The sequence below is a fragment of the Siniperca chuatsi genome, linkage group LG1 (assembly GCF_020085105.1).
Source record: "Siniperca chuatsi isolate FFG_IHB_CAS linkage group LG1, ASM2008510v1, whole genome shotgun sequence".
Classification (NCBI taxonomy): Eukaryota; Metazoa; Chordata; class Actinopteri; order Centrarchiformes; family Sinipercidae; genus Siniperca; species Siniperca chuatsi.
The window spans coordinates 35,193,733-35,217,134 of NC_058042.1; the positions used below are offsets into that span (position 1 = coordinate 35,193,733).

The 23,402-nt window shown below is 40.5% G+C and overlaps 1 protein-coding gene across 3 annotated transcripts in view; it reads left to right on the forward strand.

Annotated features, from left to right (window-relative positions):
* Window positions 1-21,120, forward strand: part of arnt2 (aryl-hydrocarbon receptor nuclear translocator 2) — a 104,598-nt gene extending 83,478 nt beyond the window's left edge. For all 3 annotated transcript variants that reach the window (XM_044191581.1, XM_044191573.1, XM_044191590.1), the window contains 6 exons: window positions 2,154-2,277; window positions 2,432-2,534; window positions 2,686-2,824; window positions 4,806-4,956; window positions 18,573-18,718; window positions 18,879-21,120. In XM_044191581.1, the coding sequence (XP_044047516.1) occupies window positions 2,154-2,277; window positions 2,432-2,534; window positions 2,686-2,824; window positions 4,806-4,956; window positions 18,573-18,718; window positions 18,879-18,977 (762 nt within the window). In that variant the 3' untranslated portion in view covers window positions 18,978-21,120. The remainder of the gene's footprint in view (window positions 1-2,153; window positions 2,278-2,431; window positions 2,535-2,685; window positions 2,825-4,805; window positions 4,957-18,572; window positions 18,719-18,878) is intronic.
* Window positions 21,121-23,402: the final 2,282 nt, after the last annotated feature.

The window sequence follows — 23,402 nt, forward strand, 5'->3', positions numbered from 1 at the left end:
TTGCTTCACGAAAAGTGACAATGATGAGCACATCATTTATGAAAAGTTGAACATGTTTCAGCAAAAGGCACCCGATATAGCTAAATAGCCAGATAGCCAAACTCAGACCTTGCTTATCTTATCCTATTGTCTTCTGTCTTACCGCTTCAGCTGCAGGACCTTGATTAACAGTTGAACTGGTATCGCTGGGCTCACTGGGCTGCTCTCTCTGCTCTCTCTCTCCTCTCTGTTGCTAGTGCCTTCGGGCTCAGCTTAGATGATTGACAAGTAACAGCGCCAAATGAATTACATGTTATTTTAAAACATTTGGTTGCATCAGCCTCAAGGGACCTCAACCTCTTCTCTCTTAGCTTTTCAGCACCACCTTTATGTTTTTTTCTCTTTTTATTTGTCCATCTTGCTCCACTCCTAGACAGTTGCGTTAGCCCAAAAGGCACGTCTGCCCACCGGGAAAGCGCCCGGTTTGCCAGATGGCCAGTCCTGGTAACAGGCCCTACACACATCAGAGGGCTGGACCTTGTTTTTACTCTTGGTTTAAATGTTTTTTTCTAAGTGTCTTTTCATTTCAAATAATAATTGTGTTTTATTTAACTTTTAACTTGGATATATTACCTTGTAGTCGTGAAAATAACTCTTGCATGCTAAACCATATCTCTGCAAAGTTTTCTGCTACCTTTTATAACAGCCCTGTTATTGTGTTATTAGTGATGTTGATTCTCAGGTACACTCTTTTAATTCAATTAAATTTTATTTAATTCATAACAGAAGTTATCTCATTGCACTTTTCCTATAGAGCAGGTCTAGACCATACTCTTTATAATATTATTTACAGAGACCCAACAAATCCCACCATGAGCAAGCACTTGGCGACAGTGGCAAGGAAAAACTTCTTTTTAAGAGGCAGAAACCTCCAGCAGAACCAGACTCAATGGTAGGCGGCCATCCGCCACTGCTGTGTTAGGTTAGGGGGGTTGGGGAGAGGGGAGGGGAGAGAGAAGCACAATACAAATACCAGCTAGAATTTTAAAATAGTAATAATGTAATGGTAGTGGTAATATTAATATTAATGAGTTAATATCAGAAATCAGAATTAGAAATACCTTATTGATCCCCGAGGGGAAACTCTTTTGTTACAGCAGCTCACTATCACATCAGTGCACACAGGAATAGAAGTACTAACCAAAAAATATAATTCACTATAATACAGGTAATTATAATAGAAATTACAGTCATAGGAATAATAATGACAATAATAGTAACAGAGCCAATAACAACAACTGTAGTAGCAGTTGTCGAGCAGAAACACAGGGGCAGCAGGTGGCCCACAACCACAGATCCAGACTCTGCAGCTCCGGAGGCAGAAATACCTGCTGAAAGCGACAGAAGGAGAGAGGAGAGAAACGAGAAAGCACAAAACTACGGGAGAGAGATGTCGAGTTAGTAACATGCAGTAATGGGATAAAAATGCATAGAGACGGAGAGGGAGAGAAGAAGAGAGGAAAGAGGTGCATCATGGGAAGTCTCCCGGCAGTCTAGGCCTATAGCAGCATAACTAAGGGATGGTTCAGGGCTCACCCAAGCCAGCCCTAACTATAAGCTTTATCAAAGAGGAAAGTCTTAAGCCTACTCTTAAATGTGGAGATGGTGTCTGCCTACCGAACCCCAATTGGGATCTGATTCCACAGGAGAGGAGCTTAATAACTAAAGGCTCTGGCTCCCATTCTACTTTTAGTTTCACGTGATATTGTGCAATTTATGTGCATAACACATAGATATTATAGGAGTTTAATGCTGGCATTTTCAGAGTTCCCGTGTTGTAAAAAACTAGAATTGTTCTTAAATAACAGCTTCAATAAAGTTTTACAGAGCAGAACAGATCAGAAAACAATCTCTGTTTGATGATGGAAACTTCAAGAATGAAGGACTATAACAAAATCCCCTTTTTGCTTGGCTACTTGGCTAAAAAGCTGATTCACATGAAAAATATTTGAATGGAATCCCGGCTATTGAGACATCTGTTGTACTTGTGTCTATATAGGCATGCAGATTGTTCGCCGTGCGGATTGTTCCTGTTATTTTTTTGTGACTTCTGTCAAATCATCTGTAACATCAACTCTTATACCACCCCCCCACACATTCACCCCCACCCTCAGGTGCCTGTGGCCAGTGTCAGCAGTGGAGTCCATGAGGCAGGGAAGAGCATCGACAAGACAGAGGCCCTATTCTCCCAAGAGAGAGACCCGCGCTTTGCTGAGATGTACACCAGCATCTCTGGCTGTACGACATACCCATAGAGAAATACACACACACAAATACACAGACATCCGCATACACCTCATACATATGTCCTGACAGTTTGTGGTTTAGCTCTTTATTTCTTTTTATCAATGCTGACCCTGGTCTGTGTGTTTGTGTGTGTGTGTGTGTGTAGCGGGAGATAAGAAGATGATGGTTCCTTCCTCTACAGCTGGAGGACAACAGCTCTACTCGCAGAGCTCTCCCTTCCAGCAGGGACACTCTGGCAAAAGCTTCAGGTACATGTCTGTGTTACTGCATGTAATGCTCAGCAGGTTACATCCATAACTCATTTAGTTAGGCCTCAGTGTGTCTCTCTGGAGAAAAGTGAAGCCTGACTGAGCTTCATATTTCTCACTTTTCTTTTTGTGTGTGTGTGTATACACACAGTTCCTCTGTGATTCATGTCCCCGGAGTGAATGACATCCAGCCATCAGGCTCATCCAATCAGAATCTAGCTCAGATCTCCAGACAGCTCAACCCAGGCCAGGTGGCATGGTCAGGCAACCGACCCCCCTTCTCTGGACAGGTAACACACACACAAATATACACACACAAAGAGTGTTTGTAACTGAAGTTAAACCATTGCCTTCTGTATCAACAGTCAGCAATTTTCATGGTTGCCAAGATTGCCAAACTCATTTTATCTGCTCTTCCTGTACCCCAGATCACAAACTAACAGATGGACTTGTCTTATTTGCCATGTTTTGTATGTGTGTCTGTAGGCGTGTTCCCCTATCTTGCTGAGGGAATGTGCTAAGCATATGTTTCTTAACAGGCTCATCTTCTACACTCACTGGTACACTCATCTGGTCAGGTCATTCCACTGGACTGAATTCTTTGTTGTTCAGTAACCTCTAAATGCATCACAATAACTAGTGCCAGATAATGAGGGGAAAAGAGGGTTGAATGTTTCTAAACACAGAAAACATTAAGAACTAACATACTACAGGGTTTCCGTGTCCATTCTTTAGTGCAGTTGCCCAATATTGGAAAAGCCCATTTGCCCAAGCTATTCTCAAAAACAGTGAGGTACCTAGGAAGAATGAAAGAAGACTGTGCCACAAAGTCATCATGTTGTTTTTGAACCATAACAAGCCCCCAAAAGGTATTTTGGTCTGATGCTCTTTAAACAGCTGGATGCTTGAATGACTGGAGTAAAGTAAGAAAACATCAGTCTGTATGTTGTTGGAATATAATGTCTTGAATAGCAGCAACCCAGTCTGTATATTAAGTATCGCAATCCTCAGAATTCATTCATTCCTATGGCCATTTTAAGCTGTTGTTGCTGTAATATTTCTCAATAATGTAACAATCATATAGGTTTATGTTAGAACCACCAGTTTCAATTATTCAAACTTTATTTTCTGAGAAATCATGTTGTGTTCGTGTACGTTCGTGTTTGTTTACGTACCCGAGCTTGTACTTTCCATTTTTTATCAAAGAACCAGATATTTTCTAATGCAGTTCTTAATATTTTGGACTGATAATTACACCAGAAGAGTTGCTTGCCACTCCAAGCCATAGAAGAGCTCAAAGAGTCATGCAGAATAGCCCTGTAAAAGGGTTGCCCTGTGTTGGCAAATCAAATACTTGGAACCATACATTCCTGATAAATTACTCTGTAATGTGACTCTGTATTACTACTGTTTACCTCACTATTGCTTACTACTACTATACTTTCCAAAGTTGTAAAATCCTTACTTAAAGTATTATAAACCTTTGTGAAGTGTTTGGCCTGAAACAACACACAACCAACAATACATTCCCTTTTGCTTTTTTAATGCAGGCGTGTTTTCGGTGTGAGCACCTGCTATGGGTCATGCTAACTTTGCACTTGCCGCCTCAGTTGTAGAGAGTCAGGAAGTGGAGTCCGGCAAAGAAACTTGTATTGGGGCAAGCAGTGTGAGCCTCCTAAAGCGTTGCAAATAAATAAAAAAATTGACATCAGTCATCTAAAATGCTTGTCTCTAATCCACAGTCAACCCAGAAATTAGCCCCCTGGATTAGTTATTGTAGCTAACTGCATAGGGATTGATAACTTTTATACCTGAACATGGAAGCTTCTTTTACATTGTTTGCATACAACATTTACAGCTGCTGACTACCTGTTAGAAAATAATGTTACATGAATACATTTGGCAGAGCGCATTCATCAAACAGCAATGAGTTTCATTTTGTAGTTTGGCCAACTCATGGAAATAATGTTAATGTGTCACAGTGTCAGATAATTTCTCATGCGTATAAAACTGGATATTAACTCATTTAACTAAATTACAAATAGTAATAGTTCAGACTTGAAAATACAGTTTTTGTACATTCATAAATCATAAGTTCATTCATAAGTCATAAATAAGTAATCATAGTTTGTTTTCAGGAAACTTGATTAAAAATAATGTGCACTGAATTGTGAACCCTGTCTCTTGTATTATACTGAACCTTGAGCTGACAATACACTACAGTTACAATCCTGATATGCTGCATATCTAACCAGTATCTGTGCTCTCCAGTCTAGTAAAGCCCAGTCCAGTCCATTTGGTATTGGTTCTGGTCACAGCTACCAGACTGACCCGGCCTCCTACAGTCCCCTGTCGTCCCCAGCCACTTCCTCCCCCAGCGGCAACGCCTACTCTGGACTGACAAACCGCAGTACAGCTTTTGGTGAGCCCTCATCTTCATCTTTTATCCTCATTTATTACTGGGTGATCTATTGTAATGTCCCCCTGTATGGTAGTAGGCCTCTAGGACATTCATTTGTTGTGGAAGTCTCTGTGTTTCTGTGTCTTTCTGTCTGCAAACATAATCTTATGAACACAGTAACTGAGGAACAATTTGTAATAGAAGTACACCTACAACACTGGTTTTATTAGGTAGGGCTTAGCAATAACATTGAAATCAATATTACCATATAAAGAACCATATTCCGACATTTCCCACAGCATATACCTGAGGCAGCAAAGAAACCAAAGGGTAGAGAGATAAAATAGTTTCAAGACATGGGTGAATATTCTTGCAGAAGTGTTTGCATTGTGGAAACTACTAAAGGAAGAAAACATGATGGAGGTTGTAGTGCTTCTTCTCAACAGGTAATATACTCGCAAATGATTGGATCTCTGAACTATCCAAAATGTTTCCACTCCTGCTGTCCATGTGAAGGCCTCATTAATGCTCCTTCAGTAAGGTAGATATGTAGCAGCACTCAAGTGGTTTCTTGTAAAATGAGTGTTGGCAGGTACTTTAATTTGTTAAGTCAAAAAGTAGCAGATGCCAAATATACGCCACGGTGATTAAATCCCCTCCATCAACACCTTAGTGTGCTGCTGAACTCAGGAAGATCCTTTAACATTAGCTGTTTAAGCATGCCAGTAATATTGTATGTATCAGGGTTAAGACATCTAAAATCCAATAATCTGAATTCTAGGCCTTAAAATGTCTTAAATACAATTTTGACAGGTCTTAAAAATTGATTGGATTGTGAAGTTAACAATATTTTATAAAGTTGCATTAACTTCAGTCTCGCTTTTAAATGTGTTATTGAGAAATGTTTTTATTGATCACTCTGTAACAACTACAAAATGAAAGCAACATGGAACCAATAACCACTAATGCAAACTGTGCAGCCCAGTAAGAATTTATCGGAGCACACCCAGCTAGTGTGTCGCAATGTAGTGTGTGGGCTAATATGGCTCCTCTCATCAAAAAAAATAGCTAATTCTAGAAGTAATACGTTTTTTGTTTCTGTTAACGTTACTTTCATCTAATATGGTGCAAGTTCAGTGAGATCTGGCTTGAGAACGCTCAAATTAGGAACTTTGGGTATAAAGGCAATAGAGTTGCATGGCAAGTCAAAAAAACAAAGCTGCTGTAAAAAGCCACCAGCAAATGCCTGCCATCACCCAATATTGTTCTGTAAACATCGGGAGCATCACCAAAATCCGACCCAAGCGCGACCCACGCTAGTCTGCACTAACGTTAACTCCTGCAACTCCGGTAAGCGACCTCTGGACACCGTTTGGATCTACGCCAACATCAAAGCAGAGGTGCTCTGGACTTTACACATAGCAGCTAAATATCCTTCATATCCTTCATCCTTTTTTTTTTTACCAGTATGAATGTGAAATAGGTCTTAAATTGCATTCATAATGATCTTAAAAAGTCTCAAATTTAACTTGTTGAAACCTGCAGAAACCCTGTGTGTATCTAAATATAATGAATAACCATCACACCTTGCCAAACGGAGAAGAAAGAAAAGATTGTTGGTATTGTCAGACCTTAACTGAGAACAGTTTACAGTCGCCATGTATTCAATTCAATTAGGAAAGCCATTCCCTTGCTTTCTAGCCATATTGGCTTATTTTTGACCTGGTACAGAGGTAATTACATGGATGGGGGAAGTGAAGCAGAAAGAGCCAAAGTCACTCATGAACAGTTCCGTCCACTATTAATATAATTCTGTATAGCTTTCAAAGCTTTTTTCTCACCTCACACTGCGTTAACAGCCTTTTTATAAGTGCCATGAATAACCCAGCAAGGTTGCATCTGATAAGTGTTTATGAACACTACTAAAACGTATTTTTCCACTGACGGACTGGCACATATGAAGTTGTGTCAGATTGCCTCCATTGAGTTGTCTGCATCCTGGAGTATTCTCACAAAATAGCTTAATGCTGAGCATCATTAAATTCCAATTCAAACCCTGCCTGCTTAGAAACCCAATAGCAGTATTTGACAGTGGCTTCAGAATGTATTTGTTGTGGTCGACTCCAAGCTGTGGATTCATGTGCTGTTGGGAGACTCTGACATCGCACTCTATAAAGTCAGCTGCAAGTCTGCATTGTGTTCACAAACTAACTTCTGATTAGGGAATTTATTTTTTAGTCTTAACAACTACACATGAAAGCATTTCTTTGGCAAAGGAATATTAGGGGTGTACTGAGATGCTAACTGGGTCTCAGGAGGTTTCAAATAACTGTTCGATATATCTGTGGTTAAAAAAAAGCTAAAATACCGGTGGGCCCAAATTATTTTATATAGATAAGTTTCTAAGTAAAATTCCTGTTAGAATGTTCGGTTATTTACATTCCAATCACATTTTTTATGGGAATTATGGAGTGCTGGGTGTGCCAAGAAAATAAAAATATAATTGTTTTTTTGGGATTTTTTGTGTTTAATAAATAAATTCATATTGACAGTTACTCAAGTGACATCACTTGGGTATCTCAGCTTGGCATTAGAGGCAACAGAATTGTAACAGAAAGCCTGTGTTACAAACTGAGGCTGTGGGTTGTGGGTGGGTTGAACGAAAAGATACAAGAATTTAGTGATTTTGGAGTTTGGCCTAGTCTGGCATCACCAGACTAATTTGCAAATGCGTATTAGTCTGGAACCTCTCAGTTCATTTTCGATTTCCAAGGGGCGTTATTAACAGGCGCAGACCTAAATGCCTCTGGATGCAATTGGATAGACCCACAACCAATCAGAGGAATGAAACATCTGACGTAACGCTGAGTGACACATGCAAGTTGGGGCGGTGCTTGGTCTGTTTTCAAGCAGGAACAAACTTTCTCAAATTACATCTTAACAGTTCACTAAAACGTGTTTCTGAAAACATTTCAGGAAGAAGGCAATGCAGTACAGTTTGATCTAAGTTTCGTGAGCCTCGTGCATTGCGCTGGACAGACCTGCAGACTGGACGCTGATACAACCAATCAGAGCAGCAAAACGTGTGACATGTGACTTTTCAAATCTGTACCGGTGACGCTCCACTGTCAGTCATCGTATCAAACCAGCCCCATATTAGATAAACGGTTGTGTTCTGTCTCTCACAAGATCCCCACCTTTATGGCAGTGCAACACTAAATTATCACAAATAAAAACTATAAATGTCAAAATTTAATCATTTGATAATATAATCAACTAAAATTACTCTGAAAATGTCTGTAATTACTCTGGTGGCACACTCCAGACTCCTTGGGGAATTTGTTACTCAGGTAAATTTAACATAAACAAAATAAGTACGCAATGTACTCATGCGCCTTTACTTCATATAAACTGCTCTTTAAAAGATGTAATAGCGTTTATTTAACCTTAGCACTGATTAACAATCAATAACTTCAGCCACCAACCACTGTCGTCTAGTCTAAACACAATAAGCATACAACAATCAGCAAGCATTTAAGGTAGGTGTGTTTGTGTGGAGGTGTGGGTGTGTGAGACAATGGGGGGGTTATGCTACCACGCTATCTGGGTCGTTTGAGATAGGTGTGTATGTGTACAGTAAGTGTAAAGGTGTGTGGGTTAATGGAGATCATAAAATGATTATTTTCCTCATGGAGGTGGAACGTTTATGACCATCAGCCACATGATCAGACCCTCTAGGACACAATGAATCTTTATCTGTAGATGACTGCCAGGGATGGATAAGGCATGCAAAAAGAGTCTTTCCCAGCTGTATTGCAAGAGAGGACATAAGGTGTGATGTGGATGAAAACTTATAGCACCAGAAGACAGGGTTGACTATCACTGTTGTATTTCTATCTATCTGTAGCTATCCTATATCCTAATATGTATAGTTTTGTTTTGCATTACTGAAATTACTTTAGTTTCATTTTTTGCACTTGGAATTACTGTATGCAAAAATGGCACAAAAAAATGAAGCCTATTGAAGCATATTGCAGCATTTCTTAGTCATTCTTGTGACATATACTGTAAGGTAGCACAATCCCTGCAATAAAGAAGGTACCTTTTTGTTGTAATGGAATCTTGGTTCATGCTAAATAAATACAGTTTTTCTCAATTGTTTATACGCTAACACTGGTACTTGAGACCAGGGGTGAAAGTAGATTGAAGTTCTTGCCGGTACTACTACCCCAACTTTCATCGCTTCATATTGTTCTCCTCCATGCATCCCTGAACACATGCATTCATTTTTTTAACGCCTGTATGGTGTAGAAAGAAATCAGAAACACTTCATGTACATCATGTACAGCAAATGAAATGTAAGTTCCACAGAATAATTTGTGAATATTGACAAAACTTTCGAAATCATAACAATTTGTTTTGTTTTAAATTAGAAGACAATAACAACTAAAAAATGATTTTAAAAGCATCACTTGCCCCTCCCTCACTCCCGCCACTGAGGTGCCTTTGAGCAAGGACCTTAACCCCAACCGCTCCAGTGGAGCTGCTCAGTGGCCAGCAGGTCAGATTGTGGTTGTACATGGCGGCTTCCAGGTGTGAATGTGTATAAATGTGTGAATGTGATCAGAGTGTTCCTGCAAAAGAGAGCATTGCTTTCAGTGAAACTCCTCCTTGAATAAATAAAGGTTAAAAAAACAACAACAACAAAACAGTTGCACAGCCGTGCCCGGCGCAGATGACACCAATAAAGTGCTGGTTTGGATGTGAAAAAAATCGAAAGAACGGGAACACACCGTTCCAAGCACCGTGTGTGTTTTGGAAAGGCAGTGGGTTTCCCTCCAGCACAGATTAAAAACCCACAGGTATGTGCTGGGCACAAACACACTGGAACAACTAACTTGCTTATGTTGACCTAACATTAGCAGATGTGTTTTCTTGTTGGAAATGCAATCGTGACGGGTTGTTGTATGTGAGTTTTGGCAGGCAGCTGCTGTCCTCCTGAACCAATTCTGCGAAAATACAAGCACATTTGCTTTACACTCAGATTACAGTTCTAAACCACACTTTTTTCAAAACACTACACACAATTCTTCTACATTTGGCACAATCTTCATGAGCAAAATCTCTTGTGTTGACATGGAACACACTGCCATTCAAAACGCTAAACTTAAATTGCATGCTATCCACTCTCCTCACATGGGCAAACACATGCACAATTGTTCCATTAGCAATCAGAGCTTTAGCACTAAAAGGACCACAGGTGAGCTCTTCTGTTTTGGAGCAACGGATGCCAACATAGCAGAGAAAGGCATAGCAAGTGGAGTGAGAGTTAGAGGAGGAGGATAGGGAGGAGGAGGACAAGGAAGAGGAAGAGCAAGACAAAGGAAAGCCATAATCTAACCATGATCTAACAATGAGGGAGGCTGGGCAGACAGTACAAACTGTCCAGACTTTTAGAAATGAGAATAGGTAAGAAATCTACTCTCATTACAGTATTGTAGTACTGCATATGAATACATTACTGATCACTGAGCTTTTTATTTATTTTATTCTGACTTGTCACCTCTTCCTCTCTGACTCGTCACCAGCTCTCCCATTCCGGCCATTAGCAAAAACTAAATTTGCCAGAGAAGTGTAAATTGAATCCAGCATGGCTGGAAATTGATCTTTATAGCGCTTGGCTTATGACTGCTCTGTTTTATACCGACTGCTGACTCCTCACTCCTCCTAAAGGCTGACTGCGGTCAAGCCAGCCTTCACTTCCAACAATTCAGTCAAGCTAGCCCCCACGTTGTTTTGTGGTACATGCATATACAGGCATTACGGTAGGAGTGTGTAAGAACTGATTTCTAAATAAAAGCAACCTTCAAATGAATTTGAATCTCTGTATGTATGTCCTTCAATTTTCTTGACAGCCATTCATCCGATCAACTTCACAATTGGCGGGTGTATTTCTGAGGACCCGAGGGAGTGCAGTGTTGAATTTGGTGCAATTTGGCCCAGTGGTAGCGCTGTAATAACAAAATTTCTGTTTTGGCCTGTAACTTTTGAACTGTACATCTCAGAAACAAAATTCTGGATTCTGTCGGTCCAGACAAATCTATCCATATAAGCCACAACTATTTGCTTTTTGCTTGATTTTTCACCATTTTGAATTTTGTCCAAATCTGTTTTTTCGCTACTCCTCCTAACAATTTTTGAGCAATCGTGACCAAATGTGGAACAGAACATCTCTGGACCAAGCCGGGAAAAGTTACTGGATTTTTTTATATTCCATTTATATATTTTGCTATAGCTGGACCTCAAAGTTTGCTCAAATGCTGTGGTCGGGGCTTATATTACAGAAAATGTCATATCTCCTGAACGCTTTGTGCTATTGCAAACACATTTGGTGGACATGTGTAAATATGATGTCTGAGTGACCGTGACAGATTTGGTGCCATTTGGCCAATAATTCGCACTGTAGCAGCATCATCTAACTGTAAAGGAAGGAATCTCTGTCTGTATGTGTGTATGACTGTCCTTCGCATATCTCAAGAACCAATCGACTTCACACTTGGTGGGTGTATTGCTGAGGACCCAAGGGAGTGTAATGTCGAGTGTGAGGTCAATTGGATGAGCGGTTCTCGAGAACGCATTCCAAATTCCAAATCAGCCCGTTCTGAATGGCTACGTCCCGATCGGGCGCTAAAGACCCATCTGACTTTCTGACAGACTGTCATTGAGAAACTTCCTGTCTCCACAGACTAATTTCACTTCAGAGTGATAGCAGACCACCCCAGTGTGTCACTCTGACAATATCAGCACAGTCTGAAGTTGAATTTCCAAATGATCAGAATCAGGATCAGAATCAGAAATACTTTATTGATCCCTGAGGGGAAACTCTTTTGTTAAACCATGTATATTCTGTGTTCGGTCTAAATTTACATTGCAATTAAAAGGAAACTTCCTGTTTCCACAAACCGATTCCAGTTCAGAGTGATAGCAGACCCCTCACTCTGTCACTGTGACAAGTCACGTTTATTTATAAGCACGTTTAAAAACAACAGATGTTGACCAAAGTGCTGCACAAATTAAAAGAAACAGACTGTAAACAGTCGGGACACATACAATACAACACAATTTAATATTTTTAAAACTCAAAATAAATAGAGAATATATACATACATATACACACAAATATATACATACATACACACACACACACACACACACACACATATCTAAACAACACAAATCCAGTATGTCAAAACTCAGTCTGATTTAAAAGCCGAAGAATAAAAATGGGTTTTCAAACCAGTTTTAAAAGTGTCCACTGTAGGTGAGGTCCTGATTTGGAGGGGTAGGCTGTTACATAATTTAGGAGCAGCGATAGCAAAGGCCCGATCTCCCTTGTGCTTTAATCTGGACCTTGGGACGACCAGAAGCATCTGGTCAGCAGACCTCAGTGATCTCGAGGGAATGTGCAAAGATAAAAGATCAGCGAGGTAAGGAGGCGCCAGCCCATATAAAGACTTAAAAACAAACAATAAGATCTTAAAATCAATTCTAAAATGAACTGGAAGCAAATACAGAGAGGCCAAATCGTGTTATGTTTCAGTGGTAGATAAATCAGTCGTCTGCATAACAGTGGAATGAGATACCGAGCTTTTTAAAGATATAACCCAAAGGAAACATGTACAGGGAAAAGAGAACTGGAGCAAGGATGGAACCCTGGGGAACCCCACAGCTGAGGGGACTTGATGAGGATGAAAGCTCACCCAATTTAACTGAAAAGCTTCTCTCTGTTAAATACGATTTAAACCATTCAAGGGCAGTTCCTTTAATGCCAACACATTGCTGCAGCCGAGAGATGAGGATGCCATGATTCACAGTATCAAATGCTGCGCTTAGATCTAAAAGTACTAAAATTGCACAATCCCCAGAGTCAGTAAAAGATCATTAAGAACTTTTAAAGTGCAGATTCAGTGCTATGAAGTGCTTTAAAACCAGACTGAAATACTTCAGTAACCCCGTTATCAACTAAAAAGTTCTGGACCTGCACTAGAACAATTTTCTCCAGCACCTTGGAAAGTTTTGACCAATTTAGAAATTGGTCTAAAATTAGAGAGAACTGTGGGATCCAAGTTTGGCTTTTTAATAAGAAGCTGTACCACAGCATGCTCAGAATCAGCAGGAACAAACCCAGAGACCCAACAGTATTAAAGCCATCCTTGAAAAGTTGAGAGGGAACAATGTCCAGGGAGCAAGTTGTGGGCTTCAAGTGATTAACCGCTTTAGCCAGACAAGAAAGAGACACAGGATCAAAGTGGTCAAAAACAGCAGTACATATAGGGGGGGCAGATGGGTCATGGGCAGGGGGTGTGATTTGTGACCTAATACCAGAGGTCTTTTCAACAAAAATTTTTAGGAACCTTTCACATGTTGCTGGAGACTCCGTAAGGCAAGCGGTACCAGGGGGATTAATGACAGTGTTAATGGTACTGAAAATAAAACATGAGGTCTGTGACAGCTGTTTGTGGCGATATCTGATAGGTACTTTGTCAAATTATCAGAAAGTCGTCAGAGCAGCAAAAACAGAGAGTTCCTTAAGATATTAAAAGACACCTGAAGTTTATCTTTTTTCCATTTCCATTTTTTCGGCTCTTCTACAAACCTGGCTGAGGGCACAGGTGACATCATTTAGCCAAGGCTCACTTGTAGGTTTGGAGCACTTAGTTTTGAGGGGAGCTACAGAATACAGTATTTTTGAGCAGGTGTAATTAAACAGTGATTAAGTTGTCAGCAGTCAGGTGAGAGGGAGGCCTGCCCAGATAGAACATGCCTATATATTGCGAGTATTTTGATAGGCAGTAGAGAAATGTCCAACATTAGCAGAATTAATAATGTGAGAACAGCGTGCCAGAAGCAAAGGTTTGACAGATTGACATGGCAAAGAAATCGCAATTATAATAGTCAAGTGATCAGAGAAATTTATGTCACATATTTCAATGTCACAGAAAGGCAGGCCACTAGATTAAACAGTGTCCAAAGTATGTCGATGTTCATGTGTGGGGCCGTTCACTGATTGAACAAGATTAAGAGTCAATAAGGTTTTTTAAAAAGGCCCCAGAATTACAGTAAAACACTGCCATATCTTGGCATGATTCCTGCCAAAAATTCAGCGAAGTCTTGAATGAAATCCTTGTTGAATTTTGGTGTTCAGTAAACCAGCGCATACAACACCAGAGTCAATAGATCCATTTGAAATAGTTGAGTTAAAAACTGGAATAGACCTCAGCCGCTAGATGTCCGAGCAGGCGAGTGATGTGGCGAGGCGGCGACATCAGACCTCAGACGCCGCCTCGCCCAGGTCGGATGGTTCAGTGTCGAGCAGGAGGACAGCCATGGACAAGTGGAATCCCACAGAACTGTGTCCTGGATGGCTGAGTTGAGAAAGGCAATCCATTTGGACTGCCCAGAAGCCACGTCCATGAAGCTGTTCAAAAGAGAGTCTTTCTTCTGCAGTTCATTAGAAAGCCATCGAATGTCCTCCTTAAGGTGAGCGATCTTTCTGTTTGCTTTGCACACAGTCCTCACAGCGCGTCGTTGGCATAGCTGTGCCTGTTAGCTTAGCCACCAAGCTAAAAGACAAGCCAGCCGAGCAGTACCCGGCAGTGTAAGAAAAGTGTAATTTGATTAGAAGGCAACCAACAGAGCTGTGATAAAATTATAAAAGACTACTAAAACAGCTAAGATCAATTCGATCAATTGGTTAAAAATGTAAAAAAAATATGTGACTGATAACGCTAAAACAAGCCACTCCTCGATCCTCGCTTGAACCAACAATACCAGCATGATGTTGAATTTCCAAGTTAAAGGCCCATAAAATGTTATATATACGCTGTGTTCACTCTAAATTGAAATTAAAAGGAAACTACCTGTTTCCACAGACTAATTCCACTTCAGAATGATCGCAGACCACCTCAGTGTGTCACTTAAAATATCAGGACACTTTGATGTTGAATTTCAAAATTAAAGCCCTGTAAAATGGCATATATGAGCTACGTTCCCTCTAAATTCAGAATGATATTAAATGGAAAGTTCCTGTTTCCTCAGACCGATTCCACTACAGTAAGATAGCAGACCACCTCAGTGTCACTCTGAAAATATCAATACACTCTGATGTTCAATTTCAAAATTAAAGCCCTCTAAAATGTCATATACTGTATACGCTGTGTTCTCTATTGTATCGAGACTATCTCTCCACACAGTTACATATTCCATATGTACTGGAAACTGACCCCACTGGGGCAGTTGACGTGGATACCTCTTTAAGACATACCACTACGTGGCGGCATGCTGGTTGTGCTACTTGCTAACTAATCACTGATGCAGGTAATTACAAAGTGCCTACATATTGCAATTATCAGCAGAAGATGCCTTTGCCTCATTGAAATGAATCTAAGGTCTTCATACTACTGTTTTCCATTCAAAGTAGTGTTTTACATTCAGCACAGTGTTCAATTGGTTCTTAGAAATGTCTATTCACGTGATGTGTGTTCATTTGAAAACAAAATACCATTTTGAGAAGACATAACATTGTTTTGAATGCAGTTTCATTTTGCAGGAGATTTGTGGAGTTTTGCCTTTTCAGATCAGAAATCAGATCAGATCAGAAATACTTTATTGATCCCTGAAGGGAAACTCTTTGTTACAGCAGCTTGCCTTTACGTCAGTGCACACAGGAGAAAGTACTAGCAAAATATAATACAATACAGTATAAAACAGGTCAGAAAATAAATGAAGTACCAGGTGGGTATAAGTATAAAATAAAATAAGTGTGAAGTACCGGTTGATGATGATAATACAGTATAATAATACAATGTAATACGCTATGGCAACAGGCAGCATGCGGGCTGGCGCATGCGCACTAAACACACTTTTGTGTGTGTTTTTGGATTTGTCTAGAGTTCTGGGAATATGAGGCATGCTTTCAGAAAACGTCTGTAAGCAATTGAAAAAAACTGTAAATAAAAGATACTTCAAAGACAATAGTGATACATATTACGGGTTGTCCAGGAAGGTCGGCGGTTCGATCCCGGCTTCCTCCAGCCCACATGTCGAAGTGTCCTTGGTTAAGATACTGAACCCCAAATTGCTCCAGAGGACTGTGCCTTCAGTGTGTGAGTGTGTATGAATGAGTTAGTTTCTTTGGACTGATGAGCAGTTGGCACCTGCCAATGTGTGTGTGAATGTGATATGGTGGTTTGAAGCGCTTTGAGTGGTCAGAAGACTAGAAAGGTGCTATACAAGTACAGTCCATTTACAAAGTACAGTCCATTGCTGACAGTGTTACTGTTGGGAGACAAATGTTGTCAGTGGTCTGCAGCAAGAGTTGATCCTGAGAGTTTTTTTGGTTTTATCAGTGCATTTTGGATGTTAGATTAACTGTTGTGCTGAGCTGCATGTCAGTAAAGCGAAATGTGTGTTACTAATTGTGAAAAACTGTAACTTGAAGAGTTTAAATTATTGTTATGATATGAATGACATTTTGATGATGTGACTTGTGAAATTGACTTGACGCAATCAGCTAAAGAGAGGACATATCACTCTGTTGGAGTTGTTGGAACTACAAAAACGTTCAGTCCATCTGATTATACAGTGGCGTTACAGTAGAGTAACACCACCCTCAAATAATCTTTGGCTGAGTAGGCCTACAGACACCGGCTTGCAGAGAGCACAAAACCCGACCAAGTTTCATTTTGGTCTGTCATCAAGTTACTCACAGAATTAACATTAATTACAGACAGCTGATATGATCAGAAGACATTTGCCTTTTTAACCGGTGAAAGTGACGGTCAGCACCGGCTAAAAATGAGAAGCCGTTACCTGAATGTTTTGTACACTGCTCTTTGCCAATGAGAAGGACAGAGTCAGCACCTAGCGAATCCATGTACAACCTGTAGTTGTATGTATTTTGGTCAGAAAACCAAGTCACTCACCGGCAAAAAAAAGTTGTTCACATTCAGAAGCTTTTTTCACTCACTTCTGGTGCAAAATGCTCACACTGTAGACTGTTGTAAAGGAGAGCAGCACTGCACTAGCACTAACAGGTTGAGGTGGACAATACACAGTAAAGAAAGGAATGGCATTCGATTGGCTTTACTGTAGCATATACCAATGCATTAAGTATGCTGCACTCGGCCCCGATACCAATCCTTAGAATTGGCTCTAATTTCCTCCATGTTTAACTTTTATCTTCATAAATTCAGTGCCCTCACTAATTAATTGCAGTTGTTTCTACTTTGGCACTCTTTCCTGCAAGGTTTCCTCATCCTCACCCTGACGCCCAGATAGGTCCTATTCTGAATCTGCCCGTTGCACCTTTTAATTCTAGTTGTGCTTCCTCTGATAATAGTAATGCCAGTATTCCTGTTCTCACTAGAACACCATAACTACAATGTACACCCCTGCAAGGATTTTAACTCAGTTTTGTTTAAAAACAACTTGTTACACTCAAGTCACCATATAAAAACCCTGCCCCAGAACTATAAATTTGAACAATCTTCTTTACCCAAGTCTAGTCAAATTTGGATTACTGAATGTGAAGTCCTTCATATGTCACGATTTCATGTCAGGATATTATTAACACTAACAAATTTGACTTGTTCCTCGTCACCAAGACCTGTATAAACTAGGTTATGCATAATTAAGGACGTGGCTGCTTTGAGTGACAGGTGGGTGCCCTCTAAGGTGGCTAGCTGCTAGGTGGTTCCCCCCCGAGAAATTTTTGAACCATTATTATTACTATAGATAATGCCCAAAAGACAAAACTTGCTATAGTTAAATAATTCCCAACTCCAAACCTCCAGGCACCCTTAACTGCCCATTTTCTAGTTCTCTCTGCTGTAGCAGACCTGAACCAGATGATACTCAAGCCCTGTTCCAACAAGGGCTGGTGAGTTGCATTAGGTGCATCAGGTGTGTTCAAGCCTCTGGGCCTTCTACAGCTGGCACAGCATGAACTAATACCTACCTTATCACAGTGGAAAACTCTGAAACACTGAAATCCAGGATCTTACTTAACTAGTGATTACACTTTACTGTAACTTCAACTACTGTTACCACTACAAAAAGTTATCATTGATTCATTTGTCATTTATTATTTTCACTCAGTTAATCATGTAGTCCAAAAATAGTGACTGAATTGTTTTTTGAAAAGTGGTTGGCATTCCATGTCTGTGAATCAGTGAATAATGGTCATAATAATAATGGTTTTACAAAAAGGATGGTCAACCTGCCTGGTATTATCAGACTGAATTTAAGAATTAAGTTTGAAAAAGTTGCGTGTTCTGAACAATGAAGTTAATGCATAATGACGCAAAAGAAAAAGTCATTTCAAACACAGGATAACAGTTGCAGTGTTAGTGTTAATAGTGTTAACAACAATCAGAAAAACAGTGTCTTAGTAGATACTCAGATCAAAGTCAGATCAAATTGTGTTTAAGAAATTCTGGTTCAATTTGAATTATTTAATTCTAGATTAGATATGTAATCAGTCAAACCGCACTGCTTTCATTGAAGACACTAACTGGACCTCTTGTTTTTTTCAGAGCTGGTCTCATGTATGAGTGTAACCCTGTGTATGTTTCCAGATGTGTCGGGGGAGAGCAGTCAGAGTGGAGCCCAGTTCCAAGGTCGTCCCAGTGAGGTCTGGTCCCAGTGGCAGAACCAGCATCACTCCCAGCAGGCCGGGGAACAGCACACACACCCCAACCCCAGCCAGACAGAAGTCTTCCAGGTAACACACACACAAGACACAATCCTGTAGCTGTGTCTTCCAGCTGCTGGCTGCTTACCAGTGTACACAGATATGTGATATGTCTGATAAGAGCTGTGTGTCCTCAGCACACCCCTGACCTTGGAATCCACCCCACCCCTCACCCCCTGTGTCTCTGCAGGACATGTTACCCATGGCTGGAGATCCCACCCAGGGAACAGCCAACTACAACATTGAGGACTTCGCTGACCTCGGCATGTTCCCACCCTTCTCTGAGTAATACCCCCCTCTCTCCATATCGCTCCCTCTCAGACCCGGACTGATGTTTGCATTCATCTCTCATGTTGTCTCATTTTTCCATATTGCTGGATCACCAACACACAGCTGATGTGCAGCACAGTGAATGTCTGGGTGCACATTTGCACACATACAAATACACAGCCCACAAATGTTTGGGCTCCAAGGCCTGCAGTATGTATCTGTGAACATACACATACCTCATCGCTGCGAAGAGGAACCCTGCTGTCAGATGGAAGGAACATCAATGAACCTGTGTCAGCTCTTTGTCTGTTGTCACAGTGATGGACATTGTCTCAAGCTCTTTGAACAAATGGTGGAGTCGCTGTTAAGCTCTCTGCAGTCAGCATTAGCATGACCAGAGGAGGTCAATCAGGTCATTATACAGTAGCTGTATTTGTGATTTGAGTATCAAACTAGTATCAATATCTAAGATTTTACACTTCCTCTCTTTTAGATTTGACAAAGCAAATCTTAAAGCATTCAGCAAAAATCTACATCCACATTACATAATTTTTGTCAGTGGTTTTATATAGCAAAATGTATGACTGTGCCAATTGCACATACGCTACACCCAATAACAGAACTGCATACGTGGCCACTGCTGTCTGTGTCTGTTTTGGAGTATATCAGGACTTATTTTTTTCCAGGATGGAATAATAACGTCAGAGCAACTACAATGATGGCTTTCAGGAGTTCGCCTGGAACGACCAAACCACAAGTAAGTCTGTTTCTCTCTGCCGTTGTTTGTTCACATAGAGCCTAACGTTAGCTAGCTGTCACATGGCTAGCGCTAGTTCCAGCAGGATTCTGCCAGACCAGCATAACATCAGTTAAAGTCAACTTCAACTCAGCCGGTTCTATGTGAGAAAACAACAGCAGAGAGAAACAGACTTACTTGCTGTTTGAGAGTTCCCGGTGAACCCATGGAGGCCTTTGACATAGGTTTGCGATGATGCCAGAGGCTTCGATGTGTGAGGGGAATGCTGGTTCAGGAAGAATGACGTTCTGTATGCAGATGTAAATCACGCTCTCCTTGCCCCCTCCCCTCAGATCCAACCTCGAGAAAACACAGAGCAGTGGACACAGCACTATAAGACAGCTGAAGACTGTATGCATAGTTCTGCATTTATTTATTTATTTATTTATTTTTTCCTGGCCCCTGGTGTCCGTCCAGACAAGATATCACTTACTCACAGTAGATACAGTAAGACCAATTGGACCAATAAATCAGTACTTTGACAAATCACCTCCTCTGGTAATACCTGCAGCGATTGTAAAGAGCATCAGTTGACAACACTATTGAGGTACATGCCAAGAAGTCCCAACACTACATGCTCCCACATCGATCTTCATGCTCCATCTGCCTGGTGCAGCTCTTGCACACCATCGCTGACTCTGCCAAACAACAGCAGTAGAGGAGAAGCTGCTTATCTCCACCTGCTGCTGTTCTCACTCTGTCCATCAACCTTATTGTGTAACGTATATGTAGTGATGTCCAGAACTCTAAAGAAAAACCTGATGTGAGTATAGAAGGATTCTATGTATAAATGAAACAAAATGTAAAAAAAAATAAAAATAAACTCATTGCAAACAGTTGCTAAGCTAAGGCTTAAAGTGCACTTCATGAAGATAACTGCTAATCTCACCAGCCTGCTTTAAAAAGGGAAAAACCGCCATACCGTCCAAGCAAAGCGCAGTGTTTACTAGTGTATTTGGTGTTCTTCAGCTCTGGCTACTTGACTTTATTACTTTATAATCTTTTCAACTATTAAGAGACTGAATAATGCTTTCTAGCGGGGGAGCTTTTACATCATAGATTGTATAATGTCTGAAAGACGGATGGGAGAACCTTGAACAGAGTCCTTTTGCTAAAGATCTCAAATTGATGTTTTTTTTGTAAATGATGTGATTTTTATGTCCACTCGTGTTACTTTCACACAGTACATGTTTTTTGTGTAGGTTTTAATGATATTGTGTGCAATGTGACTACATATTTAACTATTGGTATTTAGTTAGTTTGTTAATTGTACATTGAGTTCTAGAATTGTGTAAATGTGACCCATTATTTTTGTGTAACAAATTGTGCTTGTGACAATAAATTCTTATTGGTTACGTGGCTTCCATTCAAAGTTTTTGTCTTCCATTATTCAGGCATGCTTCACATTCAGAACTGAGTTTTTGGAAGGGCAAAATCCTTCATTTTCAAAAAAATTGTCAAAACAAGCATAGTTTCCTCTGCCACTCCTTGCTAGTCTGTCAGATAGACCAAGCTGGAAAGAATTGTGGTTCTGTCCTTGCTGTGTAACATTCCAATTGTAGGGATCGAAGGAAGCTGGTCGCTCTGTTCTTTGTTCTCCTTACAGTTAGCTCAGCGCTAAGGGCTTAGTTGCTTCTTAAAGTTAGCTGGCAGACTTTGTGATTTTGTAGCCATTGGCGCTAACTAAGCTTTGTTACAGAAATCTTAAGCAGGCTCTCGAATCGCTGCTTTAGAGCAGAGAGAGAATTCAGTTCTGCTGTGTCTCTGCTGGTTAGCAGGTCACTCCGAGGGGGAAACAGCAGCGGCTGTCTTCTTCTTCTCTTTTTTATTTTGATTGGCGGTTGGCAACCAGCTTGCAGGTGCATTACCGCCACCTACCGGACTGGAGTGTGGAACAGTAGATTGGCAGACAAAAAATTTATTAAACAAATAAATAAAAAATGTAATTCTCTCTATTAACCCTGTTTCCTTCAGGTATTTAATTAGGTGATTGTATATTCCCTGTGCTGCATCTCCAAGTATGTTCCCTACTGTGAAACTTAGCTTAGCTTTCTTTAATGCTAATGTCCTTTCCTCCTTATAGGCCCTGCACTCCAGCAGCACATGCTGGACAGATTCAGGATGCCCACAGTGTGTGCATCTACCAGTTGGGTGATTACCTATTTTATGAAGTATCTTATTAAGTCCAGTATGTCCTATCCTGAGACGAGTAATGACTGCCTCTTCCTTTCGGTTCCTGCCCAGCTTTCTTCCCAACCCAACCTGTTTCTGGATATTATAAAGATGTCTTCCTGTATCGTTTATGTCCCAGTTTTCTTACCATACTTTTTGCATTTGTCTCTTTATAATTGTTTTACCCTCAGCTTTACAAAGTGGAATTTTCATGTTTACAGTTTGTGATCTGAGAGATTGCTCGACCAGTATATCAGCATCCTCATTTCCATCTACTCCCACATGAGCAGGGACCCAAACGAAGCAAAGCGTCAGACCCTTATTGTGCAGTCTGTATATTAAATGATGGCTTTCAAAAAGGTCTTGTCTGCTTGATTTCACAGATTTAATACTTGTGAGTGCTGCCCAACTATCAGATGCAATTAGTGCATTATTTTTGTTGTTTTCTTCTAACCATTGCAAAGCTATCAGAATAGCTAGGAGCTCAACTCCTGATGAGTGATCTGTGGTTCTTTTCTTAATAGTTACTTCACATTGTGGTATGAACACTTCTGTAAATAACACTAACTTATCTGCAAAGTGCTGCTGAATGTAATTTTGTGCTATCCTCCCAGCAGATCCCTGTAAATATTTCTTCTTCACTTGTTCTTCACTTGTTACTATTGGCATCACAAATAGTCAGGGAGGAATAGCTGAAGATGGGACTGTTGGACTGAACCAACACTTTCTGCTTTTATATCTCCTATCCATCCAAAGCTTCTAAAATTGGTTTTATTGTGCTCCCAACAGTCCTGCAGGATGGCCTTAGCAGGGTGAGAGCTACTATCCCAGTATGCCAGCATAAATTTCTTCTTGTCCAAAATTACATTTCCCCCATTTCAACTTGCATGGTGGCTACTAGAGATGATTTAAATGCTCCACTGCATATTCTTAGTCCTTGCACCTGCTCCACATCCAGTTTATTAAGGTGACTCTGCTGTTGACATATAAACTACCCATCCATAATCTAATGTAGCTCTCATATGGGCCTGGTATACATTCACCAATGATACTCTGGTTGCTCCTCAGTCTCGTCCTGACAGGCGGGAGATTGTTGACCTTTTTACACTTGTCTTTTACTTTATCGATGTGCTGCCTCCAAGTCAGCTTTTCATCAAACAATACTCGTAGAAGCCTGTCTTGCATATGAACTAAAATCCTATAGCAAATGCCATCTGATAATTGCTTTGTATTTGAAATGGCCCTCTTAAATTCAAACAAATTGAAAGGTAAGTCTTGAGTACTGTCCCTGCAAAGAATCAAAAGTGATCCATTATGCAGCCATCTCCTCCCCATTCACAGCCCGGTTGTGCCACCGCCAATCCTTGCCGTGGACTCCTGCCAAATATTTACGGCTGCAGAAGAAGAGAGAGAACAATCTTCTTCTTTTTGTTTAACGGCGGTTGGCTTAAAATCTAAATCCCTTTAAAATAAAAT